Source organism: Plecotus auritus, assembly GCF_963455305.1.
Source record: "Plecotus auritus genome assembly, chromosome: 9".
Classification (NCBI taxonomy): Eukaryota; Metazoa; Chordata; class Mammalia; order Chiroptera; family Vespertilionidae; genus Plecotus; species Plecotus auritus.
In genome coordinates, this window is record NC_137783.1 from 17,872,287 (window position 1) to 17,889,104 (window position 16,818).

General features: G+C 36.1%; 1 protein-coding gene across 13 annotated transcripts in view; it reads left to right on the forward strand.

The window, feature by feature from the left end:
* Positions 1-16,818, forward strand: part of NT5C2 (5'-nucleotidase, cytosolic II) — a 146,212-nt gene that overhangs the window by 84,985 nt on the left and 44,409 nt on the right. Inside the window, exon 1 of one of the 13 annotated variants that reach the window (XM_080640941.1) lies at positions 3,795-4,130. The exons of 10 other annotated variants lie outside the window; for them this stretch is intronic. In XM_080640941.1, coding sequence (XP_080497067.1) covers positions 4,117-4,130 — 14 coding nt within the window. In that variant the 5' untranslated portion in view covers positions 3,795-4,116. Of the gene's footprint in view, positions 1-3,794; positions 4,131-16,818 lie in introns of those variants that run through there. 2 more of the 13 variants (XM_080640948.1, XM_080640940.1) reach the window with 2 other exon arrangements.

The following is a 16,818-nucleotide window of genomic DNA, read 5'->3' on the forward strand; positions in this document are numbered from 1 at the left end:
TTCAATATGGAAATGATGGTCATATGTCATGATTAAGAAATTATTCTTTAGAATGTATGACTGTTCTTCCATTTCCTTATTATGATTGTTGAGTCTTCTAGGCTGAAGATAATCATCAGGCCAAACCCTTCATTGAAATGTGTTTTGCTCTATGGTCAGAAGATAGGCTGAAGTGCTCAGATGTTATAGTGGCTTGAAGAGGGGGTAGGTTAGATAAATACCTCTTAAACAGTTCCTTGTTTAACACCTAGATTCTAATAGTGAGAATTATAGATCAGAATTTGTATTTACCAAATCCAGGAATGGAGCAATTACATTTTTCATCTGCTTTCCACATTGACTGTGCCCAGGATGCTGAAGTCAGGTATTTGATTTTGCTCTTGTAAAGTTTGGATGATTACAGTACAGAAGAATTCTGTAAGTGTGTTGGCTCTTTGTGAAAACAGCGTATGAATTCAGCAGTGGTTTTTATTATCTTGAACTGAAATTTGATAGTAATTTGGCTTGTGAGTTTTTGGTTTACTAGTCTTTTGCCTTATTTTAAAAGGAATTGCAATTACTTTATATTTAAAGTTCTTTGTATATTTATCTGAAATTATTTTTAAATTGAAATTTAGGCCTCCAAAGCCATACCAGTCTTTATTTAAACCTGTTGAATAATAGTTTCTACTCCAATAATAAGTAAGTTTTAGAAATGTCGATGATTTTTTTTACTTCAAATTAAAAGCCGGGATTAGGTTTTATGCAGACAGGGACTGCCAGTTTGATAAATTGTATTTCTCTCTTAACTGCTTACTGATATCACATGCATGTCATTCAGCTTATTGTGTTATAGATCAAGCTTAATTAACCTGCCATTTTAGTATAGGTTCAAATATTCAAATGGGTAAGTTTTTAAACTTTCAGTAGCCATTTTATAAATTGGAAAGTCACACGGGAAATACAGGTTCTCAGGATTAGCAAGGAGCCATGTTTCTTAAATAATGTACAAATGGCATATATCTTGTCAGAATAAGAATGAGGTAGAGTATCAGAACTGTGTTAAATTTTTTTTTGTTAGTATAACAACCTTATGCATTGATTAGTGTTTCACATTGCTAGGGCAGCGATTTTCAACCTTTTTTCATCTCATGGCACACATAAATTAATTACTAACATTCTGTGGGCACACCAAAAAAGATACTATGTTTTTTGCCGATCTGACACAAAAAAAGGTATAATTTTGATGATGGGTGTGTCATTTTTTAAATTTAACAATCTAAGGGAAAGGAGGTCAGTGCCCCTGACTAAATTGTCATGTATTGCATATTTAAAACATTTTTTGCGGCACACGGGTTTGAAAATTGCTGTTCTAGGGAGAGACAGATAGGATTCAAGGACTAGTAAGATATTTTTAGATTATTTCATCCAAAAATTTAGTTTATAGAATACTAATAAAAAAGAATGAACTATAAGTACAGACAGCTTTGATGTATCTCAAGAAAATTATGCTGAGCTAATAAAGCCAATCTCAAAAGGTTATACACTGTATGATTTCATGTTTATAATATTCTTGAAATGATAAAATTAAGATTGAGAACAGAGTAATGGCTGCTAGGGGTTAGGAGTTGTGGCGATAGTACTTTATAAAATACAAAATTCTCCAAACTTTGTTGTTCCTAAAACATTTTTAATTTGTCACCACTCCTTCTGTGCTTCTTCCAAGAACACTGTACCTAGAAGTAAAATGAAAAGTGGTGGTGGCAGCAAGGAAGAGAAAGAATAAAAGATAACATCTTTGACTTAATGAAATCCTATAATAAATTCAGGTTGAGGAAATGTTCTTCATATTTGGATAGCCTATTTCACCTTCAGGGACTCTTGTGTATGGCTTCTTTTATTCACTGTAATGCCTGAGAAATAGATTCATCCATGTTTTGTGTGTATCAGTAATTTGTTCTTTTTTATTACTGTGTGGTGTTCCATTGGATTAGTATACCACAGTTTATTGTTTTTCTGTTGATGGACCTTTGGGCTTTTTAGCTATTAATTATAAAGTTATTATAGACTTAGAAAATATTTCTAAACCCCACATCTGATAAAGGACTTGTATTCAGAATTTATAAAGAACTTTTAAAATTTAACAATATGAAAACAACTCAATGAAGAAATGGGCAAAAGACTGATGACATGTCACTACAGAGCATGTACGTATAGCATGAAGGCACATGTTTAACATCGTTAGTCATTAGGAAATACTAATTAAAACTACAATGTATATGCCTATTACAGTGGCTATAATAAAAAATACTGACAACAATATCAAGTGTTGCCAAGAATGTGGAGCATCTGGAACTCTCATACATTGCTGGTAAAAGGCAAAATAGTATAGCCAGTCTGCAAAACAGTTTGGTAGTTTCTTACAATTTTAGAGACACTTACCATTTGACTCAGAAATGAGTGGAAGTGGAAGAGGGCCATAGAGGGGATAAAAGATGATGGAAAAAATAAAATAAAACCCAAAAATGCTGCAGAAAGGCAAGCCACAAGACAACAGAAACAATTACCACCTGAGATGCGATGTGATCACATGTTAGTCATTCCCCAAACATTGTTTTTAAGTGGTGACTCTTGGATTTAAATATGTAGACTATAGTATTTATTTTTGTCAGCAACATTACTACAGTGTTTTTCCCCCAAACATATGGCCTATTTGCTAAAATGTTTTTAAAATAACAGTGAATCAATAACAAAAAATATAACTTGTTAATTTAATTATAAACAAATCTTGGTTAAAAGCATTTTAAAATTAACAGGGTGTTAATGTTCACATATGACATATGGACTGGAAATTTTGTCAGTTAAATCCAACATTCATTAAATCAAGTTTCACAAAATCAAGGGTTTAATGTGCTTATGACAGACAACAACTCCACTAGATATTATCTATGTTCTATATATTTAAAAAATCTCAGACTAAGTTTAAAGGTTCCAAAGCCAGAAAGTAGAGGAGCTGGGATTTAACTGTAGTTGTTCAGTGCTCATTCTCTTTCCATTACACCATACTGCTTTTCTAAATAAACTGAAAAAAAAAATTATTTTAAGCTTTTAGTTACTGGGTGACTAAACACTTTAATAACTAATAGAAACCTTATGGTAAGATATTTAGGTAATATTTAAAGAGATAAAGTTTTTTTTTTAATTCAAATAGTATTTTTTTAAGATATGTATATTTTATTTTTAATTTGAATCACCACTAGGAGGATTTATTTGCCATCTCAGTGTTCTTAGACTTTAGCACACTTGTTTATTTCCTCCCCTGTTGCATAATCCCTATGCATTATATTGGTCAGGAGGCAGGAATGTTGCAGATGTTTTTCTTTCAAATCTCAATTTGCTCTGAGATTTGGAATTAACGTTTAAAATGTTCTGGATTTATCCCCCATATGCCAAAGATCTGTAAATTTCTTTTTACGTGAGCTGAAATTTTCAGGGGATTGAGTAACAGATGTTTTCCTTAAAGGCAGTTAATGATCAGAAAAAACCACTTCAGTGTGGAAATACTTTAGGTTCCTCCTGTGATATGATCTGCACATACTTTCTTCTCTTGTGGTTCAATTGTTCATTTTTGAAGGGAGCAAATAACTGATAATTAAAACATATATCCCGTTGATTCCCCCCCCCCTCGCCCCCCCAGAGTAAACTGAAAATTACTTGGACTGACTAGGGCCGCTCCATTCTGTGAAACTCACATTGTTTGTGTACTGTTGGCGGGCCTCATTAGGGGGTAAATTTGCTTTTTCTGTGTGTTTGCCAGTAACGATTCCTGTCTCTTACCGGAACTTGCCATTTGGATTGTCTCATTCCTAAACTGGTCAGTCTTAAACAATTCTGACCATTAGTTGTTTTTCCTGCTCTCCATTTTTTCCCTATTATTCTTAGATTTTCAAATATTTAAAGCTGTGGATATTGGTCACTGAGATATTGCCTGGCTGGGGTTCGGCATTGTGCCCGAATTTGTTGCCTCTCAGGGCCTGAGTTCTCTGTGCGTTAACAAATGAGCTACAGTTCTTAAGAGATCAGTGAAGCTTGTTTGTTGATCCTGTATTCTCATCCAGAGGAAGTAGATCTTTGAGAATGTCTAAGGAAGGGTAAGTGAGTTTATTATTTTTTCCTTATTTTTCTCAGCAAAGAGGTGTTCTAGTCATCAGAGTGAATTGGAAGATTAATAAGTAGTGCTTACCAGTTAGAGTGGAAGTAGAGATTGAAAGAAATTCAACTGAAAGCTTACATTATTGTTTTACATGTAATATACTGTAAAGGTATATCGCTATTTTGAAAAACAGCACCGAGGATGGATAATCTTAATAGGAATTTAGTGAGTTTAAACACCCTGTTTACTCTGTGGTAAACTTATTTTGGTTTATTATAGGAAGTATTTATGAATATTAGAAGCAATCAGTGTCTTACCAAAGAGTTTTGCAAAGAAATGAGTGAAGTTTAAAAATTTAAAGGCATTTCAAAATAATTGTATCTTCAGAAAATGATGTGAAAGACTGAGTGAAATCAGCCTATGATTTTGTTTCCTTCTGGGCATTATTGGCAAAAAATAATTATTTTGGAATCCCCTATTCCTCTTTACAATGAAAAATAGTTCTGATCAGGTTTTTTATTGTTTTAACATTTCTCTTGCTGCTTAGTCTGAATACCGATTTACTTTTCTGGTCCCTATAATAGATAACATGTAGGTTAATGTCTGCATACTGTTGATTATCTCATTTCTAGCCTTCAAGCATACTAAGACTTTCGAGAGACATTCCCTTTGATTAAATAGGACATAGATTTCTCAAAAAGACCTTCAAGAACACAATAAAATTTTGATTTTGTGGAAACTCTTAGTTTCTTCCTAGTTCTTTGTTCCTTTAGAAATTTTGAAACAATTTCAGTGCTGTGCTTACAATTTTTAAATCAAATTACGAGTAGATTATGAACAAAATGAAATTGGCCTACTCTACTGCTACTTTTAGACCTCATTATTGAATAAAGAAAATGAATTATGGCAAACATAATTATATTATTTTTAGACCACTCATGACATCACTAGAATTTTGAGGTTTATTTAAATATGAAAATTATGAAAGGACTGCCTTTTAGGTTTATATGTTTTCTTACCTTTCCGTACTGGCTACAAATCTGCAGTTGTTAAATGATTTTTATGAAAAAGATGATCACAGATGCTTATATATTTGTTAGTCTTGTACACATAGTTATTTATAAACTTGGTTTATAGATTTAAGAAGAACTATATTTCTAGGTGCAGTCAAAATTCTTGGGAAGTAATTTGTGCTAGTTTTCCCCCTAAGGTAAAGCATATGTTAGAATTGGTTAGTTAGGGATCTATATAAACCAAAGGACATTACTAGTATAAGGGCTGAGATACTGTTTTAGGTTTATTCCAGGGGCCCCGAGGGCAATTCCTGTATTGTCTTAATAGGTAATGAACCAAGTGCATTTGAAATGCATGAACACATATATGAAATCATTTAGCTTTTATTCTCCTTTGCTATGTTTAGAAATAAATGGATAAATTTTGTATTTTGGGATGAAAATAATTTTTATTCTTAAAATTTTTGTATATGTGATATTTTGACATGTATTACAGCTGTCATTTGACATAAATGAAATCTTCTCCTAATAGCAATAGGAAAAGATCGTTATAAAGAGTTAAATCACCAAAGATTATATACTGAGCCTTATGTAAACTTATGGTAATTGAAACAGTGTGGTATTAATATAAGGATAGACTTATGTAGATCATGAAGGGAGTTTATAGACCCACAACTGATTTTCAACAATGAGGCCAAAGTAATTTCATATAGAAAAAAAACTCAACATATACTTCAAACCATATAAAAGTAATATAAAATGGATCATGGGCCTAAATATAAAAGTTAAAAGTAAAGTGTAGGTGAAAATCTTTGTGACTTTGAATTAGGTAAAGATTTCTTAGATAATATACATGAAAAGATGAAAGACAAAATTGATAAACGGTTTCATAAAAAATTAAACAAAAAATTGCTTTTTGAAAGACACCATTAATAAAACAGACCAGGAAAAACTATTCTCTCCCACCCCCCTCTCTCTCTATATACTAGAGGCCCAGCGCACAAAATTCGTGCATGGGGTGGGGGTTGTCCCTCAGCCCAGCCTGCACCCTCTCCAATCTGGGACCCCGCGAGGGATGTCCGACTGCCCGTTTAGGCCCGGGATCGGGCCTAAACGGGCAGTCGGACATCCCTCTCACAATCCAGGATTGCTGGCTCCCAACTGCTCGCCTGCCTGCCTTCCTGATTGCCCCTAATTGCTTCTGCCTGCCTGCCTGATCACCCCTTAACAACTCCCCTGCCAGCCTGATTGATGCCTAACTGCTCCCCTGCCAGCCTTTTTTCCCCTAACTGCCTTCTCCTGCAGGCCTGGTCACCCCTAACTGCCCTCCCCTGCAGGCCTGGTCACCCCTAACTGCCCTCCCCTGCAGGCCTGGTCTCCCCCCCCCCCCAACTGCTCTCCCCTGCAGGCCTGGGTCCCTCCCAACTGCCTTTCCCTGCAGGCCTGGTTGCCCCCAACTTCCCTCCTCTGCCGGCTTAGTCACCCCTAGCTGCCCTCCCCTGCAGTCCTGATCACCCCCAACTGTCCTCCCTTGCAGGCCTGGTCCCTCCCAACTGCCCTCTCTTGCTGGCCATCTTGTGGTGGCCATCTTGTGTCCACATGGGGGCAGATCTTTGACCACATGGGGGCAGCCATCTTGTGTGTTAGAGTGATGGTCAATCTGCATATTACTTTTATTAGATAGGATAGAGGCCTGGTGCACAGGTGGGGGCCAGCTGGTTTGCCCTGAAGGGTGTCCTGGATCAGGGTGGGGGTTCCCTTGGGGCATGGGGCGGCCTGGGCGAGGGGCCTGTGGTGGTTTGCAGGCTGGCCACGCCCCCTGGTGACCCAAGCGGAGGCCCTGGTATCTGGGGTTTATTTATCTTCTACAATTGAAACTTTGTAGCCTGGAGCAGAGCCAAGCCTTCTGCTTGCTCCGTGGTGGCAGCCATTTCTGTTGGGATTTATGTATCTTCTATAATTGAAACTTTGTAGCCTTAAGCGGAGGCCTGGGCCAGCCAGGGTGTGTGGAAAGCTTGGCTTCCTCCTTTGCCGGGGGCAACCCTAGCCTCCTGCTCTTTCCAGCTTGGTGGCTGTCGCCATTTCTGTTTGGATTTATGTATCTTCTATCATTGAAACTTTGTATCCTTGAGTGGAGGCCGAGGCCGGCAAGGGCAGGCGGAAAGCTTAGCTTCCTCCATTGCCGGGGAAACCCAAGCCTCCCTCCTGCTCTCTGTGGCCGTAGCCATCTTGGTTGGGTTTATTTGCATATTCGCTCCTGATTGGCTGGTGGGCGTGGCTGGTGGGTGTAGTGGAGTGATGGTTAATTTGCATATTACTCTTTTATTAGTGTATATATATATATATATATATATATATATATATACGCACACACACACACACACACACACACACATGTTACAAACTTACATCCAAAATATATGAAGAAGAATTTTTACAATACAATAAGGCAAACAACCCAGTTTAAAAATGGGCAAAACATTTGAATATATACTTCACATACAAAAAATGATATGGCCAATAAGTACTTAAATGATGCTCTACATCATTAATCATTAGGGAAATATGAGTTAAAACCTCAATGAGATATTACTCCACCCACTAGAATGACTAAATTAACCAGAACATCAATTTTCAACTTTTTTTCATCTCCTGGTGCTCATAAGCTAATTACTAAATTCTACGGCACACCAGAAAATATATTTTTGGCTGATCTGACAAAAAATAGTTAAAATTTTAATTCATTCACACCAGATGGCTATTGTGTTGGCTTTTATCATTAAAAAAAAAACGTTTTGTGTTTTTTTTTATTTCAGAGAGGAAAGGAGAGGGAGAGAGAGATAGAAATATCAATGATGAGAGAGAATAATCAATGGCTGCCTCCTGCAAACCCCACATTGGGGATCTAGCCCACAACTCGGGAATGTGCCCTGACTGGGACTCAAACTGTGACCTCCTGGTTCATAGGTCAATGCTCAACCACTGAGCCATGCCGGCTGGGTGGCTGTTGTCATTTTTTAATTTGACAATCTTGGGGAAAAGGGGTCAGTGCACCTGACTGAATAGTCAGGTATTGCATGTTTTAAAAATTCTTGCTGCACACTGGTTGAAAATTGCTTAATTAGAATGACTAAAATGAAAAACACTGACCATGTGGAACAGCTGGAACTCTCCTGCATTGCTGATGAGAATGCAAAATAGAAAACAGTTTTAGCAATGTCTTTTATTTATTTATTTTTGTTCATCCTCACCCAGGGATATTTTTCCATTTATTTTTAGGGAGAGTGGGAGAGGGAAAGACAGAAACATCGATGTGAGACAAACACATCGATTGGTTGTCTCCTGCATGAGCCCCGACCAAGGCGGGGGCTGGGGAGGAGCCTGCAACAAAGGTATGTGCCCTTGACCAGAATCGAAACCGGGACCCTTTGGTCCGCAGGCCGATGCTCTGTCCACTGAGTCAAACCGGCCAGGGCAGCAATGTCTTTTAAAATCAAGCATAAACTTACCATATGACCTAGTAATTCCATTTTTAGGTATTTGTTTACCCAGGATAAGTGAAAGCCTATGTCCACACAGATTTGTATAGCAGCATTGTTTATAATAGTCAATACTGGAAACAATCCAAAATATCAATTGAATAGAGTAAACAAATTGTGGTATAGCCACACAGTGGAGTAGTACTTAGAAATAAAAGAACTAATTATGGTACATATAACAACACGAATGAATCTCAGATATATTGTGCTAGGAAAAAGGCGCAAGAATCAACTACATGATGTTTCAGGGGTTGGGGAGGCTATTGCAAAAGGACATTAAGAAACGTTTGGGGTTGATTATGATAATTGTTACATCAGTGTATACAATTGCCAAATTTACACTTAAAAATGGGTGAATTTTATTTTAAGTAAATCATACTTCAATCAAGTTGGTGGGGAATGAGATGTGAACTGCTCCTTAACTTGCTTATTTAACTTTTTATAAATGAAAAGGTATTCTTAATTCGTATTAAAGAGAATATATTTGGGAAAATACAGGTGCTAAAGGATGAGGAATGCAGGAAAAAATGCACCCTCCTTTCAGTGTCATGATTGAACCCTAGTCCTCTACAGTTGTTAGAATGCCTTTTATTACTAAAACTGCTGCTGTTTTAGGTAAGAGGCCAGAATGAATTTTATCATTGCTTTTAAATTTTAAATTTTGACCTGTCTTTTTCATTATAGGCATAGTCAGTAACTTATTAATTTGTCCTAATGATAACATGGATAATCGTATTTTCTTCTCTCATTTTTATTCCACAGAGTTCAGTTTTGAACATTTGCTGCATTTTATAATTTATCCTCTCTACATTGGTCTTTATTTTTTTAAATAAAGAGAAAAGTGAGTAAGAATTTAGAGGAAAATGAGGGGAAAGGAATTGGAAAAAGATATGTTTAATTAGACTGAAGTTTTAGAATAGTAAACTTATTTGCAGAAGTAGTTATTTCTGGTTTCTCCCTTAATTTGTATATTTTTCTTATTTTGTTAGTCCTCTCTTTTATTCCCTACCATCCTGCTCTTATTACTGCAGTTTCTTCATTTGAGAATGAAAGTGAAGGGAATTTTAATGTCTCTTAAACATTTTTAATGAATCTCCTTAAAGTTTGCTTTAAAATCTTCGATGGAAACATAGAATGATCAATACTCTTAAAATTTTTTCACTTTTAAACATCTCTGAAATTGGGCTGCATCTAGCAGTATAACCACCTAAAACCGAGTTCTTCCAGAGAGCATTTTATTTCTTTTAGTCACCTAGGGCAGTGGTCAGCGAACAGCGGCTCGTGAGTTTGCCGCTCTGTTGACTAATGAGTTTGCCGACCACTGACCTAGACTATCGATTCCAATAATTACAGGCTGTTGTTGTTCCTTGTGATTAAGCCCCTATCCCAGTGGTCGGCAAACTCATTAGTCAACAGAGCAGCAAACTCGTGAGCCGCTGTTTGCTGACCACTGACCTAGGGGGACAGCATTAACCATCCTAGCAGTGTGAATGCAGACTTACATGGCTCTTGTTCAAATTCTTGGGGAGCTTATGCTTCTCCCTGCCTCGGTGTCAAGGCAGAGATGCACAGATTTTCTCTGTTGCTCTTTCTATGCTGTAAATTTATTTCTTCTTTATCCTCTTATGGATATATCTCTTTGATATTCTAGCTTTATGAGTTTGAGTTAATTTATGTTTTATTTTAGAAATGATAATATGCTGCTTGTTCAGACTTTTAAAATACAGATGCTGTTCTGTTACAATCTGGTAAACCAAATGTATTCTTCCTGAGGTTGTTGCTCAGAAAATATTAGGACAAATTAGTAAGCAGTTACTGGCTGGATTTATGAAAATAAAAACTATAATGGTATTAAATAAAATACTTGCTTTTATAGTGTAGTCCAAAATTTCTTACTCTGTCTATATATCCATGGTATTTGAACTTTCAATTTTTAGGAATCCATTTCATAAGTTAGAAAGTTCTTACCTATATTTTTTAGATTACCAAGCGTACTTTTTACTGAAGGATGGGGACACTAAGGCAAACTATAGTCTTGCCATTAAGTTTTTAACAACTTAGTTGAGTGATACTTTGCATACCATTCAGTTCACCTTTTTAAAGTGTACATTTTTTGCCTGGCTAGCATGGCTCAGTGGTTGAGCATAGACCTATGAACCATGTGGTCATGGTTCGATTCATGGTAAGGGGCACATGCCCAGATTGCGGGCTTGATTCCCAGTGTGGGCGGCTGTGCAGGAAGTAGCTGATCAATGATCCTCATCATTGATGTTTCTGTCTCTCTCTCCTTCTCCCTTCTTCTCTGAAATCAATGAAATATATTAAAAAAAAATAAAGTGTACATTTAAAAAATATGTATTTTTATTGATTTCAGAAAGGGAGAGAGAGAAAGAAACTAATGATGAGAGAGAATCATTGATCGGCTGCCTCCTGCATGCCCCACACTGGGGATTGAGCCTGCAACCCGGGCATGTGCCCCTGACTGTAATCCAACTGTGACCTCCTGGTTCATTGGTCGATGCTCAACTGCTGAGCCACACTGGCCGGGCTAAAGTGTACATTTCAGTGGTTTTACTCCATTCAGAGTTGTGCAACCAATACCACTATCTAACTTTAGAACATTTTCATTACCCCCAAAAGAAACCCTGTACTCATTAAAAACTTCCCCAATCCTTCCTCCCCACACAGCCTCTGGCAACCACTAACTGCCATTAACTTTTTAGTTTAAGTTTAATTTTTAGTTCAGTTAAATATTGTGTTTGTTTTTTGCAAGGCCCTATGCTAGATATTGGATTAGAACTCTTTGAAATCTTTGGGTGTTCTAAATAAAAGTTACTGCAGGCACAAATATTTACATCTGTCCTGTACTTAATTTTTTTTCCTAAATTAGTTTTCTGATTTTTGTTTCTCATTTTTCTATTTTCCTTTTAGGAAAACCTCTAATTTATTCTCTAGGACAGTGATTTTCAACCCTTTTAATCTCATGGCGTATATAAACTAATTACTAAAATTCTGTGGCATATCAAAAAAAATTTTTTTTTTGCCTATCTGACAAAAAGAAAGGTATAATTTTGATTCATTCACACTGGGTGGTTATTGTTGCGTTGGCTGTTGTCATTTTTAAAATTTGACAATCAAAGGAAAAAGAGGTCAATGCCCCTAACTAAATAGTCGAGTATTGCATATTTAAAAAATTTTTTATAGGCACTAGCCGGTTTGTCTCAGTGGATAGAGTGTCAACCTGTGGACTGAAGGGTCCTGGGTTCGATTCAGGTCAAGGGCACATGCCTTGGTTTCTGGCTCAATCCCCAGTAGGGGGTGTGCAGGAGGCAGCCAATCAATGATTCCCCTCATCATTAATGTATCTATCTCCCTCTCCCTTCCTCTCTGGAATCAATAAAAATATATTTTAAAAAAATTTCTTATGGTGCACCAGTTGAAAATAGCTGTTTGTAGGCTAATCTTTATTTTTTATTGTTTTGTGTAATTTAACAATAACTTGAATTCTCTCTTTAAAAATATCTTTATCATCACTTATATTTTCTTCTAATGAGTGGAAAAAGGAAGAATTAAATGTCAGTTATATCGTGCAGTGCCTGGCCTCAAAGTTTATAATCCAGCAAAGAATACAAGAACTACCTTCGCATTTTATGTATATGACAAAATATAGTAAGTGCCAAAATAAAGGATTTTGCATATTCAGACCTCTCACATAGATCACAACTCTATGGAATTTAATTGTTGCTGAAATCTCTTTAGATAGAAATCTGAAACCCAGAAGCCCACTGTCACATAATTCTTGAAGTCAGAATAGTTCTTGAAGAAGTCACTTGAGATTGCTGGGTCTTGAAAAATAAGTTAGAGAAAGCTGAGGAAGACATTTCAGGTATTGGGAACACCATAAAACAAAGCCTCAGTGGACCTTTCCGGAATAGCAGGCAGTTCATTTTGATTATTATAGCAAAAGGTGCATGATGTGGAGAATGTGACATAACTGATTTTGGAAAGATGGTGAAAATCTGAAGTACATTAAGATATAAAAAATTTTAATTTATTAGTGGGCAGGTAGTGAAGAATGTCTGATGGTTATTAGGTAGAACAACAACATGAATGCAACTGTGCTTTAGGACAGTGCTTCTCAAACTAGATATGGTGGAAGACCAGTTTTTAAAAAATTTCCAATTTGTTTCAAATGAGTACACTTACAAAATGTAGTAAAAATGAAATACTAGAAAATGAAGAGACATAAAGTGTATGTCTACTTTTTTTATTACACATTTAACAAAAATTTTCTCATAAAAGTTTTTAAATATAGTTTCTGTATATATCATGTCATGGATTAATAACAACTGTTCACAGACTAGCATTAGTTTGTGGACCACATTTGGAGTAGCACTACTTCAAAGCAATTAATTTGGCATTAGTGTGTAGGCAGAATAATTGGGAGATGGTTGATAAAAAATTAATGAGTTTCCCTGGCCAGTGTGGCTCACTGAGTTGGAGCATCATCCAATACATGAAAGGTCTTGGGTTCGATTCCAAATCAGGGCACATGTGTGCACATGAGCACATACTCTTTCTCCCCTATCTCCCTTTCTTCCTCCCTCCCCGGATCCCTCCCCCTCTCCCTTCCCATTCCTATCTCTTTCTCTCTCTAAAATCAATAAACATATTCTCAGGTGACGATTTAAAAAAGTTAATAAAGACCTGGACAGATTGTTAGCAGTGTGAATTGAATAAAACATCTGGGATCCAGAGATATTTGGAAATTTAAATCAGGCACATGAGATTATTGAGACGATGTGGATTTAAGGGAGAAGAAAGAATAAAAAGATATTAACTAGATTTTTAGTTTTAAGTGGGAAAATTAGACTGCCAGTGGCAAAAATAGGAACTAATTTGGGGGTAAAACACTAAATTAGGTTTTCAATAAAAATTTACATTAAGTTAAATATGCACATATACACATACACATCGTTTGGTTCCTAATCTTAATTTGCACTCTCAAAAAAGCATTTGTAACTTTTTCTTTTATTGTAACAATTATACAAACCTATAACCAAAATATGCCCAAGAAGATTTAATACTTGTATCCTTAGTCTCATTTGTTGTTGCAGTAACTGCTTTGGGCACTTGGCCAGGAAATTGTGACTACTAGGCAGTGGGAGGAGTTAGGGATAAAGTTCACCATTGCCAAAGAAATTCTATTCCAAATGGATTTGTGTGGAGCAACAGTGAGATCCAATGACAAGTTAAATTAGACACAGAGGTGTTTTCTCCAACACTGTCCCAGAAGTTACATGCTGTTGAGGGCCTGGTTTCAGACTAAAAAGTCTTTTTGAAGTCAGATTAAAGTCATACAAAAAAATTATCCCAGGGATTTGAAGAATTTTGTTATGACTTCAAGAACTAGTTGATTCAGATAGTTTCACATTTTGCAAAACGGCAACCAGTGACAGATGAGGTAATGCTGCTTTGAATTATGTGTTAAATCTCAAAACCATTGAGTTTGCTATGTACAGAATTTCAGATTTAGTAAATTGCATGTTCATGGTCCTTAAGTGGGAGATATTAGATCACTCTTCTTAATTCATATTATATTAATAATCTCATTTTTATAGTTATATGTATTTTACTTGTATAGAATTTCTTCATATTTCATGCCTTACTACAGTGGGATATGATAGTAAAAGCTGTTACATTTGTCTTTGTGTTGGGTCTGTGTCTGGTTTTACGTGTTCCTGTGTCTTTTTCCTAAAGATTGTTTCTCTTGTTCATGCACAAATCTGTATCTTGCAGATGACTTAGTGTGGATGTAGAAATTTCTGTCTTTTAAGGTTGGATGCGTTAGTTCAGTTATGCTTCTTAGGGTGGCAACTTTGTACTTTATTTAAAGCAAGCTTTGGAATTTCACAAATATATTTAAGCTCTTAAAGATAGAGGTGGAGTATGTTTCACTGGTTAATAATTTAGAAAAGTGACTCACGTAAACTGGCATTGGCAAAGATACAGTCAAGGTCCCGAAACCAATAGAAATTTTGGATTCTGCAAAGCAGGTATCTTTTTGTTTTAAATGCGTGGTGGGACAGTGAGCCAGTCTTTTAATTGATACAGTACCTAATACTTGCTTTTAACCGTAAAGAATAATCATTAGTTTGAGGCCAATAGATTGTTTTCCTTGAAGACTGTGTCCTGGAGACATGGTATTTCTGGCTCAAGGCTATTTCTCTCCTGGTCAGTGCATACTTTCAGCATTTGGACATTTATTAACTTTGTAAAATTTAGCATATACTATATTATTGCAGATATCTATAATGTAGCTGTTACATTTTATTATTATAGGTTTCCTTATGCATTTTAGATATTTGCACAGGAATTAGATTGAATTCCCTATTGCCCCTCCTCACATGTTCTGTAGCATAAACTAGGCCAGTGGTCGGCAAACTGTGGCTCGTGAGCCACATGCGTCTCTTTGGCCCCTTGAGTGTGGCTCTTCCACAAAATACCACGGCCTGGGCGAGTCTGTTTTGAAGAAGTGGCATTAGAAGATGTTTAAGTTTAAAAAATTTGGCTCTCAAAAGAAATTTCAATCGTTGTACTGTTGATATTTGGCTCTGTTGACTAATGAGTTTGCCGACCACTGAACTAGGCAAAGAACAGAAGAGATGAGAATATATGTGAGGTTTTTCTTTTTGCTTCATAATAGACATGAATTAGAAGGGGAGATAGGAATGATTGTTTCTTTTTTAAGTTCAGTAATTGCTTCTGTGGGTGAAGGTAACTTACTTTGAAAATGGAAAAGATATTTGGTAAAAGATCTTAATAGGAAAAGGTCTTACTTCCTAATTTTAGGCACTGAGAAAGTTTCTTAGCTCTTGACTACTCCCTAAAGGATAACTTCTAGAATATATGTCACAAAATGGTACTTGCTTTGTTGTAGACATTTTAACAAATGTGTTGATTGAATAAAGTGACCAACCAGTCAAAGAAGAAAGAGTCCGATTTGATGGATATTTAGCAGTGATTATTTTGGCAAAAACAATAGATTTTCATGTTACTGACATATGTCATTTCTAGAGTTTGTATGGATAATTCCTAAGGTGCATTGTGATGTTTATATCCTTTAAAAAATATGATAAAGTGAATAGGCTTAATTTCTTTTCTGGCCAAGGAAGAAACTAGTAAACAATCTTGCTGGGTCTGTTAATAGTTTCTTTGTATCTTAAGGACTGATTGATATTAGCAGTTTCTTTTCTCCCTGATTTTTCATTGTGCCTAAAACCAGCTCCCATCATATTTCTATTGGAATCAAAACTGTTTCTTTTATTGTGTGGTCCTACATATCTCTCCTGGATTTGTACTACAGGAAGAAAAATCTTCCCAGTCGTTCCTGCCTGAATTCCCACAGAATATTTTAGGCATGTCAGCTGTTTGGGCTCTGAACAAGGATTTGATCCAGTTGGCACCCTAGCCTGAATTGAAAGTGTGTTTGAAAAGCCTAAGCATCAGTGGTAACATTGTTTCCAGAGTTAGAAACATTACTTTGTGTTTTTTAACCCCTGTTGTGACTTCAAAAGGATTTATGTAACTGGGGAAAAATGATAATAAAGAAGGCGCTCTTATCAGTAACAGCAGCGTGAAGTTTGGTAAAGTGCTAGAAGGGTCATGGTGATAGATTTGAGATAGTGGTACGTTTTTGAAAAGGTTTGGGTGGGTGTCATTTATTCTCTAGCTCCTTGTATCTTTCAGCTATCTGCTACTCTAGCGATTTTCATCTGGTGTGCTGCAAGAATTTTTACAACATGCAATACCTCACTATTGAGTTAGGGACATTGACCTCTTTTCCCTTAAATTGTCCAATTAAAGAAACGACAACAACCAACACGATAGCTGTTCAGTGTGAATGAATCAAAAGCATACCTACTTTTTTGTCAGATTAGCAAAAAATATATAATTTTTGGTGTGCCACAGAATTTTACTAATAAGTTTGTATGTGCCATGAGATGAAAAAGGTTGAAAATCGCTGCGCTACTCTTTTCTTCCTCTTTCCTCCACCATTTACCCAAGACAAATACTTATTTTCTAGAAGACCAGGTTATTTTAGGGAAAGAAAGTATAAATATTTTATATAACA